Consider the following 17,862-nt stretch of genomic DNA (forward strand, 5'->3'; position numbering starts at 1 on the left):
AGATCTGCCAGCCAGAGGAGATCCAGGCAGGAATGTGATCATTGATGCACTGTAGAGAAAGATGTAAAACCTGGAATAAAGGGACTGAGTTTCAGCCTCCATATCTTCTCATCATCATCATCATCAATAGAGTTGACAGGATGTGTTATCAGGGAGATGCCTTTTCTTTCTGTTTTGTTGCTCTATAGGAGGACAGGGGAGAGCTGTAACTTGAGAGAAAGACAGTGGGAGGATGTTTGATTTGGACAGATGAGCCTGAAAGCCCAGCGGGTGCAATCTGCGATGCAATTTTAGCTGAAGAGATTGTATTTTAAGATTTTCACAGTCCAGCTGCTGAGATTAGCGTGCAGCTTAATGAGCGAAACGTGTGGGATCTAGACCAAGATGTGCTTTCAAGCCCCAGCAGGGTGTAGCACAATAACAGCTCTGCTCTAACGTTGACCCTCTGGAAAAGTAAAATGAAGCCTTGATTTCACCACTCTCAGCTTTTCTTCCCTATTTTCTTAGGAAGACTTTGAGCGACACTGATGAAAAACGTCACTATGCCCTCCCGAGTGCATGGCTTTAATAAAATTTGGTCAAAGCAGAGCATGGTGGCCAGGCAGATTTACAGCTGAGTCCACTGAGATGGAGCACAGCTGAGGAAATGTTGGTCGTAAAACTGTTTGCTAATTGTGTGCTGTGAATTTAAATATGTGACATGCATATACAGTCAGGGTCAGCTCAGATGTGTCATCACTTATTCATGAAATGTGTTGTGAAGTCAGATATTTTGTTTATTTTTTGTTATGGAGCCCAAAGCTGTTTGCAATTAGTATGTCAACTGTTTTAGCTCAGCAGCTGACAAATGATTGTGATTACATGTTCACCACATTCTATGTGAGACGGCTCTCACCAAAGCCATGCAGTCTTGTCATTAAAGCTATATACTGTTGCACAGGGGGGAGTCTGAGTCCTCTAATAGGTTACAAATGCTTGTAACTTTTTTTTTAACTGAAATCTAAAACACAAAGAAACAATTTAATGTTAATATAGTGGCAGTGTTCCAACTTATATGGGAAATAGTATTCTTCAGAAACAAGTCTTTTTGCTAAACAAAACGTTGCTCTTATTTGATACCATCTCAAACCAGAATGTTTGACAAAGGAAAGTGATCTCATCCTCCAGGGGATGTGTAAGTGTGCACAATTAGCAGGCAACTATTGCTGTACAGAATTATCAGAAACTAAATCAGTGAAAGACTCCCTCTTTTTGCACTTGGGCCCAATCCCAATTCATTCCCTTGACTCTACAATTTGGCCTGACTGATGTCACCAGTCTTTTTGAGGTCAAATGGTCCCCTACACTCCAGTTGAAGGATTAGATCATTAATCCTTGATATCGATGAGAAAAGGGACACCTCAACTCACCTAAACTGACAAGTTGGGCCAGCGGAAGGAATTGGGATTCGCTTATTTATTCTAGTTTTTTGGCCATTCACAACCATCTAGCTTTTCCATAACTACCATCAGCCTTCCATTTATGGTATGTGTAAGTTTTTTTTATCTGTTCCTGATCAACTTTCATCCTCTCTTACTTGCTAACCAAGTGGCGGAGTTCTTTGACAATTTTGATGGAACATTGTCCTGCATAAACATCCCGACTCTCTTGAATGCTGCATACTTCCTGTACTACTGCGGGAAGAAAGTGTCTTCTAGTAACTATCAGCAGTATTTTGGAGTTGATCAAAGAAAATATTAGCTCACGCATGATGATAGGAACAAATTGTTGACGCTTGATTTGAATTGATGACCTGTGATCCAGCCTTGGGCCAATCCATCTGCTCGATCAAAAACTTTCATTTAGAAGGTCTTTAAAACTGCTTTAAAAATCTGTCTTCAGGTGTTTCTTGGCTCTGTCTTTACCCTTTAACTCCTCCATCTTGTTAAGTGGTGGTTAGGAATCACGTTCCCATACCTTGGTCTCTGAGTACTTGACATACTGTACTTCTATAAGCCCCACTGAGGTGTGAATGGACATTCAAGCTTTATATGAAAGACACTACATGGTATCTGAGTTTTTTAGTGTTTTTTTTTTTAGCAAATAATTTTTTACACCTTATAATTAGGGGGTAGGCAATATATTCTGAGAATAATGTTGATTTATGACATTTCCAAATTATTGCATCTTGTTTTTATTTACATTTTACACAGCATTCCAACTGTTTTAAAACTGTGGTTGTATCTACAACCTAACTGACTTCACCAGCAGTATCCTGTGCTTTTCTCTATATCAAGACAAAATGTGCAAGAATGTGAGTGCAAAACATTACATGTAATAAGTTACAGAGCTGCAACTGTTACATATTGACTCAGAGGACGAAGACAGTGGCTTTGTCCAAATGTAGCAAAGCTCCTCCTACCTGTACTTCCAAAACTTTCTAATTCACAAGTCAACTGTTGTTTAAACTTAATTACAATACAATTCAATAAGACATAACGTGTTTAATGATAAGCTTTAGACTTGATGGCATTTCCTACACATTTGGATGCAGTCCTGCTAGACTAAAGTTTATACTGGCTTGAGTTTCCTACTTCCAAATGTAAAATCAAACCTTTCTACTCCAATGCAAATAAATGCTTTTTTCCATAGCAATTCACCATATCATGTTTTGGTGAAAAAATGAATCGAAGAATAGAGGTCAAACAGCAGCTATGAATACACAACATGGCATCTTTGTTCATGTTGTTTTCTCTCTTGTCATATTAGACTGCACACGGAAAGACTTGGGCTAATTTGCCTGAGGTTGCTTTTTGTCTTTTTCCTTAACAACAAAGGGAAAGCCCCCCACACGTCCACACCACACCACAACACACACACTACGCAGATCCCCCCCCTCCCCTCTTCCTCGAGCTTGCCCTTTTTAGGCTGTTCCTCTTTTTTCCATCTGAAAGAGGGATAGTATGACAGCTTTTCCTGCCTCTCATGAACTGGAGCCGGGAGAAAGAAAACTCTGTTACTCACTCCGTCTCCAACTCTGAGAGGAAGTTACCACCTCTTCCCCAGACTCTGTGCACACATACACACTCAGGCAGACACACACACTCTTCAGGACTCAACCACAGCAGCCACCGTGAAACAGTCAGGACTGTTTGTAATGTTTTTGGAGGGAAGGAAGACTGAGATTTCTGAGTCTCTCTGAAACTCTTTGTGTGGACTGAACAACTTCAGGGGGACTTTTTTCTTTCATCACTCACTGGTGAGTTTGACAGTTTGTGTCAGTGTATTTTTAGTGCCATAGAAGCCCCTGTGAAGCACTGTAGCTCATTGTTAAGTTTAAATGCTTTGCTAATCATTAAAACTTTAGTTAAGCAGGCTTGTTTAGGGGTGCTGTTGCATGTAAAACCTCCCACGTGCTAATACAGTGTAATATGAGCTCCCTCTGTGATTAATTCAACTTTATTAAGCTGTGTTAAATGTGACAGAGAGGTGAGAAGGTTTATGGAACAGAAACTCACTCACTTTTGCACTCGATGCTCATCATAAAAACTGCATGTTGTAAGATAGTACATTGTTTTTGTCATTGCCAGCCCCGAGCTAAGCTGAATGTTCACATCCACCCAAAGCTGTCAATGCATCATCGTGTAGTCCTGTTAGACATTTGTGTTTTCAATATGTCCTAGTTGTATAAGTGCCAAAGAAAGGGTGAAGCAGCATTAGTTGAAACAGGACAGGAGTGCCCGGCCATGGCTTTTCCTGTGCAGCTGCAGGTTATTTTCTAAGTTTGCAGTGATTAGTTTGTTCACGCCTTGCTACATTAAAAGCAAACATCCTGTGGTTTTCTGTATTCTTTTTTTATGCCAAGAGGAGCAGATGTCATAAAATTAGAACCACCACCAGATTTCAAAAGCTGGGACTAAAAGTCTACATGTGCTGCATGTGGCTCTATTTCTCATTGAGGTTCTCCCTTTTTTTTAAACTTCAGCACATAGAAACATTCTTGCGTGACAGCAGTTGACCACATGCCTCAGCTCCTGTATCTCTTTTTGTCTCCGCTGGATGTTTGCAGTTAGCACCTCGTATCACAGAAACAGTGAGATGAGGGAAAAGGGAGGTGATGGGTGGTGGCTGGACAGGGCTGGGCTGTTTTCAGGGGTCTCCATTAATTTTCACTATCTGAGCAGGCAGACAGCACTTTAGCTGTGCCTCCCCCAGTCAATCTGATAACCCTCCATCGGATTAGTGTGAAAGCTAGTTAAATAACCCCTACGAGGCTGACTGAGAAGTGTTGACTTCTGTGTGACCTCTTCAGGCTATTCAAGTTAGCAGACTTTCCTTTACCCAAAAACCCAGCAGCCTCATTTATCAGTCAACCTGTCTTATCTGTCCCGAGGATGGTTGTTAACTTACTCTATTTACCCAGTGGTCAAAGGTCGAACTGGGATTTGACTTGCTTGTCTAAACTCCCATGGTACCAATCTGTTTTCAGGGGAGATACAGAAAGTTTCAATCAAGTCAAAGTCAGTGTAAGGCAAACAGAGAGAATCCCACATAGCATTGCACAATGGCGAGATAAAGAAAAATGTGCTGTCAGGCTATTTTAAGATGATGATGACATATTGAAAGGACTAAATGTATACACATGAAAATGGCTGGATAAACAAGCTTTCAAATAAGCTTCACTGCATGGCTGTGTTTAATTTTCTTAAGCAATCTGCTACAAAGCAATCCTAGTCAATGTTTTCCGGTTACGTTAGACAATCTTAGTTTTAGTGTGTGGCGTAAGGAGAGCACCAGGATATCAAAAAGTCAGTTATTTTGCAGATCACAGTAATAACAATTAGGCAATTTTCAAATTAAATTTATGTTTAGCAATTGTGTAATAGAAACCAATACATTTGGTCTCTATTGTGTTATTACTGGGATATGCAGAAAATTATTAATCAGGGGCTTATAGTTGGTTTTTCATTTCATAGTGATTCCACTGTCATTATGTTAAAACACAACAAAGTTTTAAGTGTCCAAAGAGATATTGGAAAACTTTAAGCATGAAAAATTGGACAAAATTGGAAAAAATTGAAAAGGCTGAAATTAGATCCCCATCCTATCTGACAAACTTGGCCCTTTACATGTAGTTAAAAAAAATAGCGAAAAACAAAGAAAATAGCGAAAGCCAACAGTCGTGGCTTTCCAAAAGCTCCATCCAGTATTTTGTCAGAACTGGAGAGTATGTCTTTGTATAAAGAAGGGCAAAAAATGAAGGTATTTTCACCTGCAAGAGACTGATTTTACCAACTTACTCCATTCCTTTATTGAGATTGGTCAAAGTTTGCCGGTGATGGACAAACAATTGACTGATGGTTCAACCACTTATCTGCCAACAGTTTTTTGAAAATGCCTGGTCTTACAGTTTCTGACTTCCAAGATGACTTTTTGTAAATAACCATCTAATACATTGGGACAATAAGAATGCTGTCTCTTTAAAAAGCCCCTAAAAGTTGATTGACTTGAATTTATAATATGCTCAGAATTCTTCACCTCAGTAATACCAAAAAAAGATCTAATTACATTGTTCATTGTTGTTTGGTTGGTGTTAGGTTTTTGATCCAGTGCACAAAGTTGTCACATAAAGCAAATATTGAGCAGAAACACATTCCAGATCATTTTATGAACAGCTGAAATGCTGTGTTATAGTTTTATGGAGCATGAAGTCATGGTAGATCAGATGATCATCAGCAGATCTCTTAGACCCCAACACCCATCCCTAAGACATAGTCTCAAACACCAGGGTTTCTTCTTCTAGTTCTGACTGCTGATTGTTTACTTCTGCGCTCTGACTGTTTTTCAACCATTTACAGGGATTCATTGAAAAATACCAAATTTAAGTAAGTTAATTTAGCCATTTATGTATTACAGTGTTTTAAAAAAAAAACAAACAAGTGGTTTGCTCATTGCACCATTTCCCTGAATGTGACAGTTGGTATTTCTGAATTTTCTTTATTATACACTCAGACATGTAGCTTCTCTAAAAGAATGTTATGCTCTTGTTCATACACTATAAATATCAATAGTGACACCATGATAATATGAATTACATGGGGTCATATTTATACTTACTTTTATACTCTTGTATTGGAATTTATGACAGCTAATTCATGTATCGTGTTTTTCTTTGGACTGTTGGTTGTACTGCTCCTCAGAAAGTATTGCCACACACATAGGCAGTGTAGGAGCGAACATGAATGGACGTCCAATGTCCTTGATTCAGGAGCCTTAGGCACCCTCTACCCTGCAGCTTTCCCTTTTCTTCTGTGATGTTCACATCAACCAAATACAAACCTCCTTTTTGCTTTACATCCTGGGAATCCAGACGTTTTGCACGGCCTGAGTTTGTTTGTGTGCCCTCTTGTGGAATCCCCTGGGAAACCTGGGAAAAGTATATGAACAATTAGGTAACAGTGGAGTTGATTGCCTACACGAGCATGAGTTTCAAAAGTATAGTCTCGGTTTTACAGGACTCATGGCTCCAAGTAGAACCTTCACTGACTGAGATATTCCCCTGCTTAGGTTTTGACAGATGTTTGACATGGTAAACCTAGTTTGGCTAAGCTTACCGTCCTGTCTTGGACACACACAGTACCAGACTAAAGTTTTGACACCCACTCATCCCGAATGAGTTACATGACTACTCTGCACACATATGAGAGATGGGGCATGCAAATACCTAAAACCCACACTCGGACATTTAGTTGAATATGCACAGGAGTGGTTGCCTTTTTTTGTTTCACTTTTGTGACAACGCTCGATACCAACATTTTTGGTACATTTGTTACATTTAATGTGAAAAAAAATAATTTCCTGTGGAGAATTGCTCCAAATTACTCTAAAGGCGTTGCTCACCCAATAAAACGATCAGCAGTGATTCGTCTATATTGTTATATACAAAAGCATTAACATCGTATTTTTACGTCCTGTTAGATTAATACAAAATAACAAAGATATTTCATTAGTTATGAGGTGATTACATTGGCATATTGACAGACGGCAGTGCTGGTGTTTCAATAATGGCAGGTGGTCGTGAGTTTAAGTCAGATGGAATCACTAACTCGCAGGACCTTAAATCATGCAAGGAGCCCTCACTGCAGTTTCTTTACTTCTTTACAGAAGCACTGTCCTGTCACAACAGCACTTCCTAAATCTAAAGGAGCTGCAGTATGTTCGTGAGTAGTGGAAAAAAAAAAAGTTACGGACCCAATCATGTAATAGGCAAACATATGTTTTGTGTGACAGAGTAATCTGGAGGGTCCATGTAATTGATATGGTATGTGATGTTTTTGTGCTGCTGGATGGCTTCCCAGATCAATGAGGAGGGTGAGCTCATAGCTCTATTTTTGGGGCTTTGCATTTAGGATGCTCTAAGCCTTCTTTGCTTTAGAGCATCGCAAAGGAATGCTCACATGAATCCGTTTTAACACACACAGGAGCACAAGCAGACAACTTACAACTGTCAACACGTTTAGATATACTATACGTACACGTACACGTACATACACAAATAAACCTTGTCAACAGACACGAACAAATACTCTGGCCTTCAACTGCCATGACCTTGATATGCTTCATAGTACCTTAATAACTTCTGTATGAATATGGAACATTGGATATCTCTTCTTGATTTACATAGTAAAGCATTTCTAGTCTGCTTCACATCTGGAACACATCTGGTTGCTATTTACCACTTGCCCTAACCCCCAGTTCAGTCCCGCATCTCTATTACCCCCCTATTACCTGCCATGGCCAACAAAACATACCCTTCACAGGGCGAGCATTGCACTGTGGTTCTCTTTTTGATAACATAAAAGGATTCATTTTTCTTTTTATTCACCTTCACTCTTAGCCAGGCTAGAGTGGCATTAGCATACAGAGTTGTGTTGACTTTAACATCCGTTGACAAGTACAAAGTCTGATTGGGTAGAGTTTAAGTTTACTTCTGGAAAAAGTTTTTGTCCTTGAAAGAGAAGCTGTTGAGTCTTTGTCAAATAAAGTACATGCCCACAGCTAAATACGTCAACATGTGAAAAAACAAAGCTCTCTTTCTGCAATCATATCAAACACAGAAATGTATTCAAGAAGTTTGGATTTAATCGAACTCTCTTCTGGAGAAAAGAAAAATGTCAGATCTGGTGCTGCACAAAAAAACACAAGATTTGATCGAAATGTACATGTAGTTCAGACCCACTCAAGAGCAAAGTTGATCAAGGTGGGAAAATCCTAACTTTACATTCTCTGGTACTGTTTGCCTTTGCAACTGGAGGAGCCTTGTTGCTACAATTTGTGTCAAATGTGATTTAATTTCAGGTCAAATTGTCCTAAACTAAAACCAATACAAGTACTTTTTGGACAGTGAAAACAATTCAAGGCTTTCTTTGGGGAATGACAAAACAATCTTTTTTAAGTCAAGTCATTTAATTGTTCTGGAGCTTTCAATAGGCACTTTTAACCCAACCATTCATGGGGCTTTCTGAGGATCATGGGGACTGGGGAGCTAGTCAAAGGACAGCATACATCAATGGGCTTCTTTTCTTGTTTTTGTTTTTTTCCAACCACAGACAAGAAAACTGAAGTAATTTAACAGCCAGCTGTTAGGCAGAAAAGTTAAAATGGTGTCACAATTACTCTGTTGCAAATTGACTAAGAGGACTAACTTTGAACTTGACTGACTCTGAACTCTGTTTTTGTTTGATTTTTTTTAGCAGCTAGTGGTGAGAACACTTTACAAATGTTTACAACCTTTTTGAAATGGTGCTACATTAATGTGTACAATCAGTCAATGTACATATTCTAGACTGAACTCCAGAAGGTTTTCCTTGATACTTTCGCTCTTTCTCTGAGCTAGAAATTAAAGAAAAAAACAAAAGGAGACCTACGAACAGTCACGTTTCCTTCAGTGCATACAAAAAAAAAGGGCGTACTTCCTCAAATAGCTATACGAATTGTGAAGGCATTCAACCGATGATGAAGCTTGCTCGGTTCCAATGCAGCTGAATATGATAAAAGTTTTTGCTCATGTCCCTGTTTCTTGATTCATTGGAAACAGAAGATATGAGACAGCTGCACTCAGGGACTTCCATTGGACAGTATCAAACAATTGTAATCTGAGGATGTAGTTGGAAGCCCAAGAGGCGTCCAGAATCATGGAAAGTTGGAAACTCTTGTGTCCATGACGAGAGCAAACTTCATCTGCTGCTGTGAGCAGCTTTACGCTGCATGGTCAAAGGATCCAGAACAAATGAAGGAGGAGACACTGGTTTTTCCGTTGGGTTTAAGGGCAAGACTGAACTCTTATCCTTTCCTGTGAACAAGCTGGACCTGCATCACCATGTTTCTAACCTTTAGCTGAAGAGGAGGGAGGAGTGCAATCGAAACAAGGGTCGAACACGACACACTCATCCACATTTTCTTTTGCTAGTGTCCTAAAGAGAAGAACAATAAAACAGTAAATGGAGAGAGAGAGATATATATGGCATATGACATGACATATGTCTCAAGTTTTACCCAACCTTTTAAATGGTGCAAAGTGCTTTAAAAAGCTCATACTTCTGGAAACGTATATGTGCTTGTTTCAAAATGTTCAAGCTGATCCTTATTTCTGAGGTGTTTTATGTCTAAACTGAATTATTTGCAAGTACTGACCCATGCCTGTTAAAGGCCCACTCACCTGGAGCTCCATGTATTTTGCCTCATCACAATCACCAGCGTGTTCTGTTTCCAAATACAACAACCATCGTCTCCGTCAGATACTCTGGCAGGCCTTGACAAGAGCAAAGCAAATCTAACAGTCTGCACAGTTCGAAAACCCAAGATCCTGATGTCAGGAGGAACTGGGAAGGAATGCATCCTTACTTTCTCCAGAGATGCATCCCTTCATAAGCTTCCTGAATCTGAGTAAAACTCAACATGACTTCCATAATAAATTAACTTCACCCTGCTGACCTTTATGAATGCTTTCACAGACACTGTAAACATAGAACTTGGTTTGGGCTTTGTTTCTGTTTAACAAGTAAAAAGTAATCGCTTGCATCTCTGCTCTTTTGGGGAGAACGTGAAGCTCCATAATGTTTTGGAACGTGGAGACTATTCTCTGGCTTGATTACAGGTGTGATAAACAGCATTTAAAGCCATTCAGCAGATATTTTCGTGATACAGTTACAGTTTCTTTGCCAGTTTGTATTTCACTTTTAACGTTTTATCAGCTGCTGGGAGAATTTCTTCATGAGTGAGAGAATAAGCTGAGCCAAGACCGAACTCTGATTCAGTATGTTTATTTAAGGGGAACTAGCAGTTATTCAGAATGTACTCTGGAAGCTGAAAACAGTGACTAAATTACCCAGATGAGTGTGTTTGATGCTGTGGATCATTAAGTCCAGGCAGTTTTTTTCAGTAGCAGCCACAGAATCAAAGCATAAATCTTTTAATGAACACAATCAGGAGTAAAGACACTAGCTGCTATAAATCCTAATGGCAGCCTCTGTGATCTTGCTCACTGTGGAGACCCTGCGTGTGGACTTTGAACAACTAAATGTGATTAAATATAAATACAGCTATTTTCTGTCGGTGAAGTTACATCCCAAGCAAACCGCAGTTGTTGCAACTTCACAGAAATTTGAGGTATTAAAAATATTTCTTTCCCTCTGAGGTTCAGTGTGTCGCTACAATGAGGAAATAACACAGACTAGTTCCCTTGTGTAATATGACCTTTTCACATTTGGTGTATAAATCAAATGTGTTTTGACTCCCAGCATAAATTCCTGCAAAGGGTTATGATTTTGATTTCTTCATTTTCGAAGAAGTGTATTGTGACTGTATGATTTATGAAAAATGTGTCTAAGTGCTTCTATTTAATGACAAACTTTTGCCTCAGAGGTCTGCATCTGTTGGGGTTGATGTTATAGCCAATATAGATATGTAGCTGATATTCTAGATATTGATATTTTAGCCAATTATGGATTTAGCCCTGCTTTCCAAAATCCTTGAAAAAGTTATTTTTCCCATTAGGTATTACATTTTTTTTTGCAGAATAATGGTCTGTATAAAGAGTTTCAACCCGGATTTAGACCACACCATAATGCTAAAACAGCATTGTTAAAATGACATCCTTATTGCCTGTGATAATAGTCTTGCATCTATGCTGCCCCTGTTAGATCTTATTACAGTATTTGACACCACTGAACATAACACATTATTACTTAAAAGACTTGAAAATTTTGGGATCAAGAAGGACCACATTTGGTGGGTTTAATTGATATTTATCTAGTAGATTCCAGTTTGTGCATGTAAATTATGCGTCTTCCACTCACACTAAAGTTAGTCATGGAGTTCCACAGGGTTCTGGATTGGGACCAATTCTTTTCACTCTGTACCTGGCTTATTTGAGCATTATCATCAGGAAACATGTGGAGTTGGAAACTTGGGGATTGAAGAAGAAACCTAACTGTTAGACAACCAGTCTGCCTCATGAGCAATCATTGTAATTAAAAACTCATTTAAAAAGTATACAATATATACTTTTAACTTTCCTTGCTTTTATTGCTATTTTGCATATTGTTGTGAGATACTGTCAGTCCTGCTTTGTTTTTGTTTGCATTGTGCTTTGCTCTGTGAAGCACTTTGGGTTTGAGCTGTGCTGATAAATTACCCAGTTGACATCTGTGTACAGTAGACAGCTCAGCCATTGTGTCTTACTTACTTTAGACAATGGCAATGATGCTGCTGAAGGAAGCTCCTGACATGGATGTTGTCCAAGCTGAAAGGGACAGCCCTTATGAGAAGGAAGAACAATTGTGGTTATCTCCAAGAAGATAACAACCAAAATATCACGCTACATTTATAGTTTCTCGCTCACTCAGCTCCTCCATCCAAACCAAAGCAAACAATCCCAGTCAGAAATAGTGCTTGACCTTTTCCCACGCCACAACAACATGGCATTCTTGTATGGGCTTCTGCTATGATGTGACTTAAAAAGCACTTTGATCACAATTTCATGAGATTGGACCTCTCATTTGTTATTGGAGTGTTCAATAACAAATATGGAAATATTTTATTTAAATTTTTTCTTAAACATCAGGATATATTTCTCTCACCATGTTAAAACTGCCAGGATTATGTTATGGAATTATATGATGGTCTGTAGCATGCAAAGGAACCAGGAAGAGGATGCTTGAGTGTTGAACCTGAGGATATGAGGCCAGGAAAGAGCAAATGATAAGCTAGCAGAAACGAAAAAATAGGACTAAACATTAACGTCACAGGACGTCAGGCGTGGCGCAGATACATGTGCTGCTGCACGTTTGGTCAGATCACTGGAAGATTTTCTTGAGGCTGTCTTATGTCTTTTAGTTTCATTAACATTAAAGCCTATAGATTTACCTGAGTTCACAGAATACAACTGAAGTGTTATTCTATGAAGTTTAGCCACAAAAACCCATTTTGCTTTTTAAATTGTGTGACAGTGGGCATAGTCACAACAGTTATTTGGTTTGGCTTTAGCCATACTTTTTGTGAATTAAATAACTGTATAGTATCAATATGTGATAATCTCTGGAGGGCTATTATATCAGTTAAGAATATTTACCAGATACGTAAAAATTCAGCATTAGTTTGAGTAACACATGACAAAATCAAATTATACATTAAGTCACAATTGCATGACCGTTTCTTATGATGAAGGTCTCATTTTTAAGGCTGTAGACCTACAATTAACAAAGTAAAGTGGGTCCTTTGGAGAAATAAATGACGGAAAGTTTAGCCATGTGATTGTACAAACTGTAGCTGGGAAGATGTGGGTCTATAAATAATTTCCTTGTTGAGTAAGAAAAACAAATAAATGAAAATGAGAAAAAAAGAAACACAACAAAACAACAGTGCAGAATAATTGGTGTTTGGATAGGCCTTAAACAGGCCTCGAGTTGCCATTAACCACCAGTAATAAGTCCCTGGATCCACAAGAGAGGAGACTAGTTGCTATGCTGTCGGTGTCCAAACATTTGCCTTGACCTTGGCCTGGAGAGTGAAATGTAATTTGAGATGTTCACTTTATTACCCCTGAGACAAAAACAAAATATCTTATTAAAATCCTGTTGGATATCCTGCTTGGATAATTAATAGATTCCATTAAACTTTTTGCAGGAGGGAGGACATGAACTTTGGTGAAAACTCGCCTGGACGATAGCACTTAGGTCCATCCCAAATATGTGGCACATAAACAAAAGGCCATCGTCCTCCTCCCACTGGGGACGAGGGGGTGGCCTGGAAACCATGTTGCCATAGCTTCTGTCAGTCAGCCCCCGAATGCTGTCCCAGTAAGGCACTGTGCTGAGAGCAAAAGATCTGCCAAGAGTCAGCAAGATTGAAATCTGCTCAGGAAAGCACAGAGGCTCTGCTAAACTAACTGCAGCTGGCAGAGGACTTTTCCTGAACAGAGGTACAAGTTCAAAAAATTCCCAGCTCAGCATTTTTCACAGCATTTAATTCTCCACCTGGCATTCCCCGCAGTAACCCCCCAAAAGTAAGAGGGTCTTTGCTAAATGTTAAAAGGTGAGCTTTTGCTCTTTATTATTATCATTCCTAGTCTATGACCAACTCCAGCTGTGAAGATTGTAATTATAATTCTGTAAAAATTCACAGTCATTACCATCAGCTTAACATGCTTTACTCCATGATATAACTCATGACATGGGGTGAGACACAAAAATGTAGAAATGTTTTAACTCTTCAAATCAAAGATGAAACAGTTTCCCATAAGAGCCTGAAAGTAAGTGAGTGAGGCCTTTAGAAAACTAAGAATTATATGTCTGTCATTTATGACATAATATATGCAACTCACAACAGGATTGTGTCACCTTTTCAACAGTTATTCACTTTTTCCACTACATTTTCCTTATTGTAGAGTGTCTGTTTTTCTCAACATGGACTGACTGAGTCATTGTAAAAGTCCTGCAAAATGAGTGTGTCCAGTTATGAGAGCTTTGACTTAAGGCTGTTTTGGTCGGACTGACATGTTTACATTCATTTCAAGAGTCCAGTTTTGTTCAGAATAAAACAATAACTATTTTAACTATTAAGCATTATATAGACATGCTGACTCATTACACATAAGAACCTCTAACAACCCCACTTAAAAAAAATCTGTTTTTATTTTTATTCAACTGCTATATTGGAAGTAATAAAGGTGATTTGTTTATGATTTTAAAGGGACTCACTTATATCAATTTAAAGAAATCTTTTCTTCTTTAAAAGGCATGCTCCTGGAGAACAAATTTAAACAGAAAGATAGTTTTTGCTTTCATACAGCAGCACACATCTCTGAGCTTTTGCAACCTGTGTGTATTCTAATCTGTTTGAACGCAGCTGAAGCTCTAAAAACTGAAAAGCCTGCCTTTAGTCTCTTGCTGGACTACATATTCTGCGAAAAGCCTGTCGTAGTTTGCATTGCAAACGCCTCAGTGACTTTAGATCTAATGTAGCTTGACATGTGTATGTGTGTGTCCATGTGTGTGTTTGCTCTCGTCTCAGGGTGGCCAAATGAACTATTCAGCCTGAGGACCAAAGATCACAGGCCTCGATCCAACAGCAAGGAGAGCAGAGAGAGACGGAGAGGAGTGTGATCATTTTGCATCCATTCTGCAGCTTCTCTTCACATTATGAGCTGGGACTGAGGACTTGCTTTGTGGTTTTATTTTTGTGGTAAGTTTTACACTTCATCGTACTCTGCTTTGTGTTTACTTCTGCTTTTACAGGAGAATGTTTGCTATGTTTTAAAGTTCATTAGTGGGTTGCGTTACACATGGTTTACACATGTGTGGTTTTATGCTTGAATTTTTCTAAAAACTGGATCAGCAAATGAGCCCAAATGCTACATAAATCATTGAGGTAGTCACAGTATGATGGAGCTCAAGCATTGAAGTTATCAGTGGGTGCGATTTAGAGGTAAATGCAAACATAAACATGTGGTTTGTGCAGTTTGAGGACATCTATATATGATCGGTGCACAGGCATAGTGACGTGTGGTTTGACTTTGAGAACAGTGAATGCAGGTTAGAGTGGGAGGGCTTCAGATTTCGTCATCATTTGACATGAGCAGAATGCGTTTTCCAGAGCCAGCCACAACACGAAGCCCACATTAAGGAGGAATAGTGCCAACATTAGTTGAAAGGATTAGTTTTTATCTGGCCCCATTTTCTGGTGCCACACTTGTGTTGCAACACAGAGTCACCAGTTCAGGGAGATGGAAACTGTTAATGAAATGGCAAAGAATCAGAGAAAAGCCAGAGTCAGCAGGAAAGTGCCATAGGGTGAAGGAGGGGAGGAGCTGGAAAGGTTAATAAAGGATATACAGAAAGAACCAAACAGCACAGCATGACTCTGCAATGATACTCGATGCAGGCAAGTCCAACAAATATTTTCTTTTAGATGAGAGACAGCTTTTACTTTTTTCTTGAACACTGAAGCTACTGAGTGAGGATGAAGAATCAAGGTTTCATTGAGGACTATAGCAATTATTTCTCGGAAGAAAAATGAGACTTCAAAAGCGAATTAACTCCATGGCTCCATTGGCTTCACTTTAAGAAAGACTTCCTGGGGAGTGTCAAGATACAAACACAATAGAGCTCATCAAACTGACAGGATGCCGGGACGACAGACCACTTAAATGTCAGGGACACAACGTCAAAACAATGCAACACTCCGGCCTTTTCCTTTGGGCTTCACAAACTGATTCAGGTGTCCCATCTGACAGTTGAGTCCTTTGTGACCACATGAAAAACTGACTCTTGACCTCATTTATCGAGGCTTGTCATGGTTCAGAGAGAATGGCAGAGGCACAGTGCCATGTGCCAACTGCATTATGATGATCCCAGATGAAGCCATTTCTTAAGATGGACACAGAGAGGCTTTTGTTGGATACTTGGAGGCGTCGTCCAACCCACCCAGAGGCATATGAAAAAGTCAGTGGGTTCGACATTCAGGCACTGAATCAAACAAAAATGTTACACTGGAAGAAGAGAGTTTGGGGAAACATTTAAAAGATATTAAACACCTTGGAGGAGCTTTGATTGAGTGTCCAGCTGTGTTATGACAAAGTCAAATGAAATATGATGTGGCTTGTATTTCCAATTTTTCAGGAGTGGACAAAAAGCAAAGTCAAAATCACCATGGATGTCAAGAAAAAAGAGATGGACCTCCTAAGCAACAGCATAGCTGCATTTGCACACATCAAAGGTAAGTCACACTGCAGCAGGGAACTCTGCCAACTTCAATAGATGTTCATGAAATAAAACACAAAAAAACTGTAATAACCCTATCCGCTGTTTGTTTTTGTGTTCGTTCCTAGCAAATCCCGAGAGCTTTGGCCTTTACTTTGTGCTTGGAGTGTGTTTCGGCCTGGTGCTGACCCTCTGCCTCCTGGTCATCCGTATCTCTTGTAAGCCGCGTACCAACATTGCCCCCTCCACACCTGAGAAGAAACACCTAAAAGATGTCAGTGAGGAGGATGAAGAGAGTGATGATGAAGAGGATGACGTAGGGGACGATGTAGAGGCACCGGTGCTGTTGCCCAGCACTGAGATCCCTGTTGGAAATCACACCAGCCACTCGGATGGGACCCTGAGCGTGAACGTCTTTACTTCAGCTGAAGAGCTGCAACGTGCACAGCGGCTTGAGGAGAGAGAACGGATCATCCGGGAGATCTGGAGGAATGGCCAGCCTGATATCCTGGGGTCAGGAACAGGGACTATTGGAAGAGTGCACTACTACTAAGATGCATGAAGGAAGAAGGGACACACTGTGAGCTCTGAGGAGTATATAGACCTTTGGGTGGACCTGGAGTCCTTGAAGCCCCAGAGCCTGCTCTTGATACAAAATGACTTGTGGAACTGGAAAAAAAAAATGATGATGCCACAATTGATGTACTTGGCTCTGGCAGAGCAGAACTTTGAAGATATTGCACTTCTTCTGTAGCATCTTATGTTATTTTCACATGACTACATGTAACTGAACCAAGATATGTCTTAATGGCTGATTTACCCCAGTGGAAATGTTGTAGTATAAATGTGGGAGCTGAAGGACTTTTAGGGAAATCAGTCGATTGAAATGTATGGTGCTTAATGTCAGATGTAAACATTGGGTGTGTATGTGTAATAAGTGAAAAATGAAAGCATTAATAAGGGGAAAGCACTGCGTGTTGCAATGAAGATGGTTTGTTCGCAGTGAGAATTGATGAGTTTGTGGGGAAAACTCAAAACAGTTCCAGGAATGTCCTCATGAGAAAACAAAGTTGTGCTATTAAAAGGAAACTGTATTGTTTGATCAAACACATATCTACCAGGTCGGGGGGAGTCAAATACATACATTTGGTAAATGTTTCCAGGGACAAAGCCAACAAAGGAAACGACTAAATTAAAAATGTAGACTGAAATAGTCAACTGTTGTTTCTCTTCATAATTTCAGACAAATGGGAGGGACAGTGGGGAGGCCTGGAGAGGTCACTGTGTGTCACTTGTAATTTCTCAATCCCTTCCATATGAGTTTTTAAAGGTCAAACAAATAGATTTTTAATAAAAAAAAATTGGGAACTCCAAAAAAACGTCTGGTGATAGTTGCTTTTGCATGTCTGGTCAGGTCAGACAGCCTGTCTGCGAGGAAAGATGATCTGATAGCAAAGACGATGGAATACTTCAGAATTTAACTGGTTCATTAGTTCTCATTAAATACTCAAAATGGAAGCTGACAGCTGACAAACCGGTACCGACTGTGGCTCATATCAAGCGCACCCTTGTGTGAAGGCTGTGGTCACCTGCAGATTTCTGCCGCTTCTCCAGCTGGAATATT

General features: G+C 39.6%; 1 protein-coding gene across 1 annotated transcript; it reads left to right on the plus strand.

The window, feature by feature from the left end:
• The first annotated feature begins 2,981 nt into the window (after positions 1 to 2,981).
• On the plus strand, positions 2,982 to 17,626 carry eva1ba (eva-1 homolog Ba (C. elegans)). Its single transcript, XM_075466740.1, has 4 exons — positions 2,982 to 3,238; positions 14,551 to 14,721; positions 16,158 to 16,254; positions 16,367 to 17,626. The coding sequence occupies exons 3-4, from the start codon at positions 16,188 to 16,190 to the stop codon at positions 16,789 to 16,791; spliced, it is 492 nt and encodes a 163-aa protein (XP_075322855.1). The 5' UTR covers positions 2,982 to 3,238; positions 14,551 to 14,721; positions 16,158 to 16,187; the 3' UTR covers positions 16,792 to 17,626.
• Positions 17,627 to 17,862: the final 236 nt, after the last annotated feature.

This window comes from Odontesthes bonariensis, chromosome 5, assembly GCF_027942865.1.
Source record: "Odontesthes bonariensis isolate fOdoBon6 chromosome 5, fOdoBon6.hap1, whole genome shotgun sequence".
In the NCBI taxonomy this organism is placed as follows: domain Eukaryota; kingdom Metazoa; phylum Chordata; class Actinopteri; order Atheriniformes; family Atherinopsidae; genus Odontesthes; species Odontesthes bonariensis.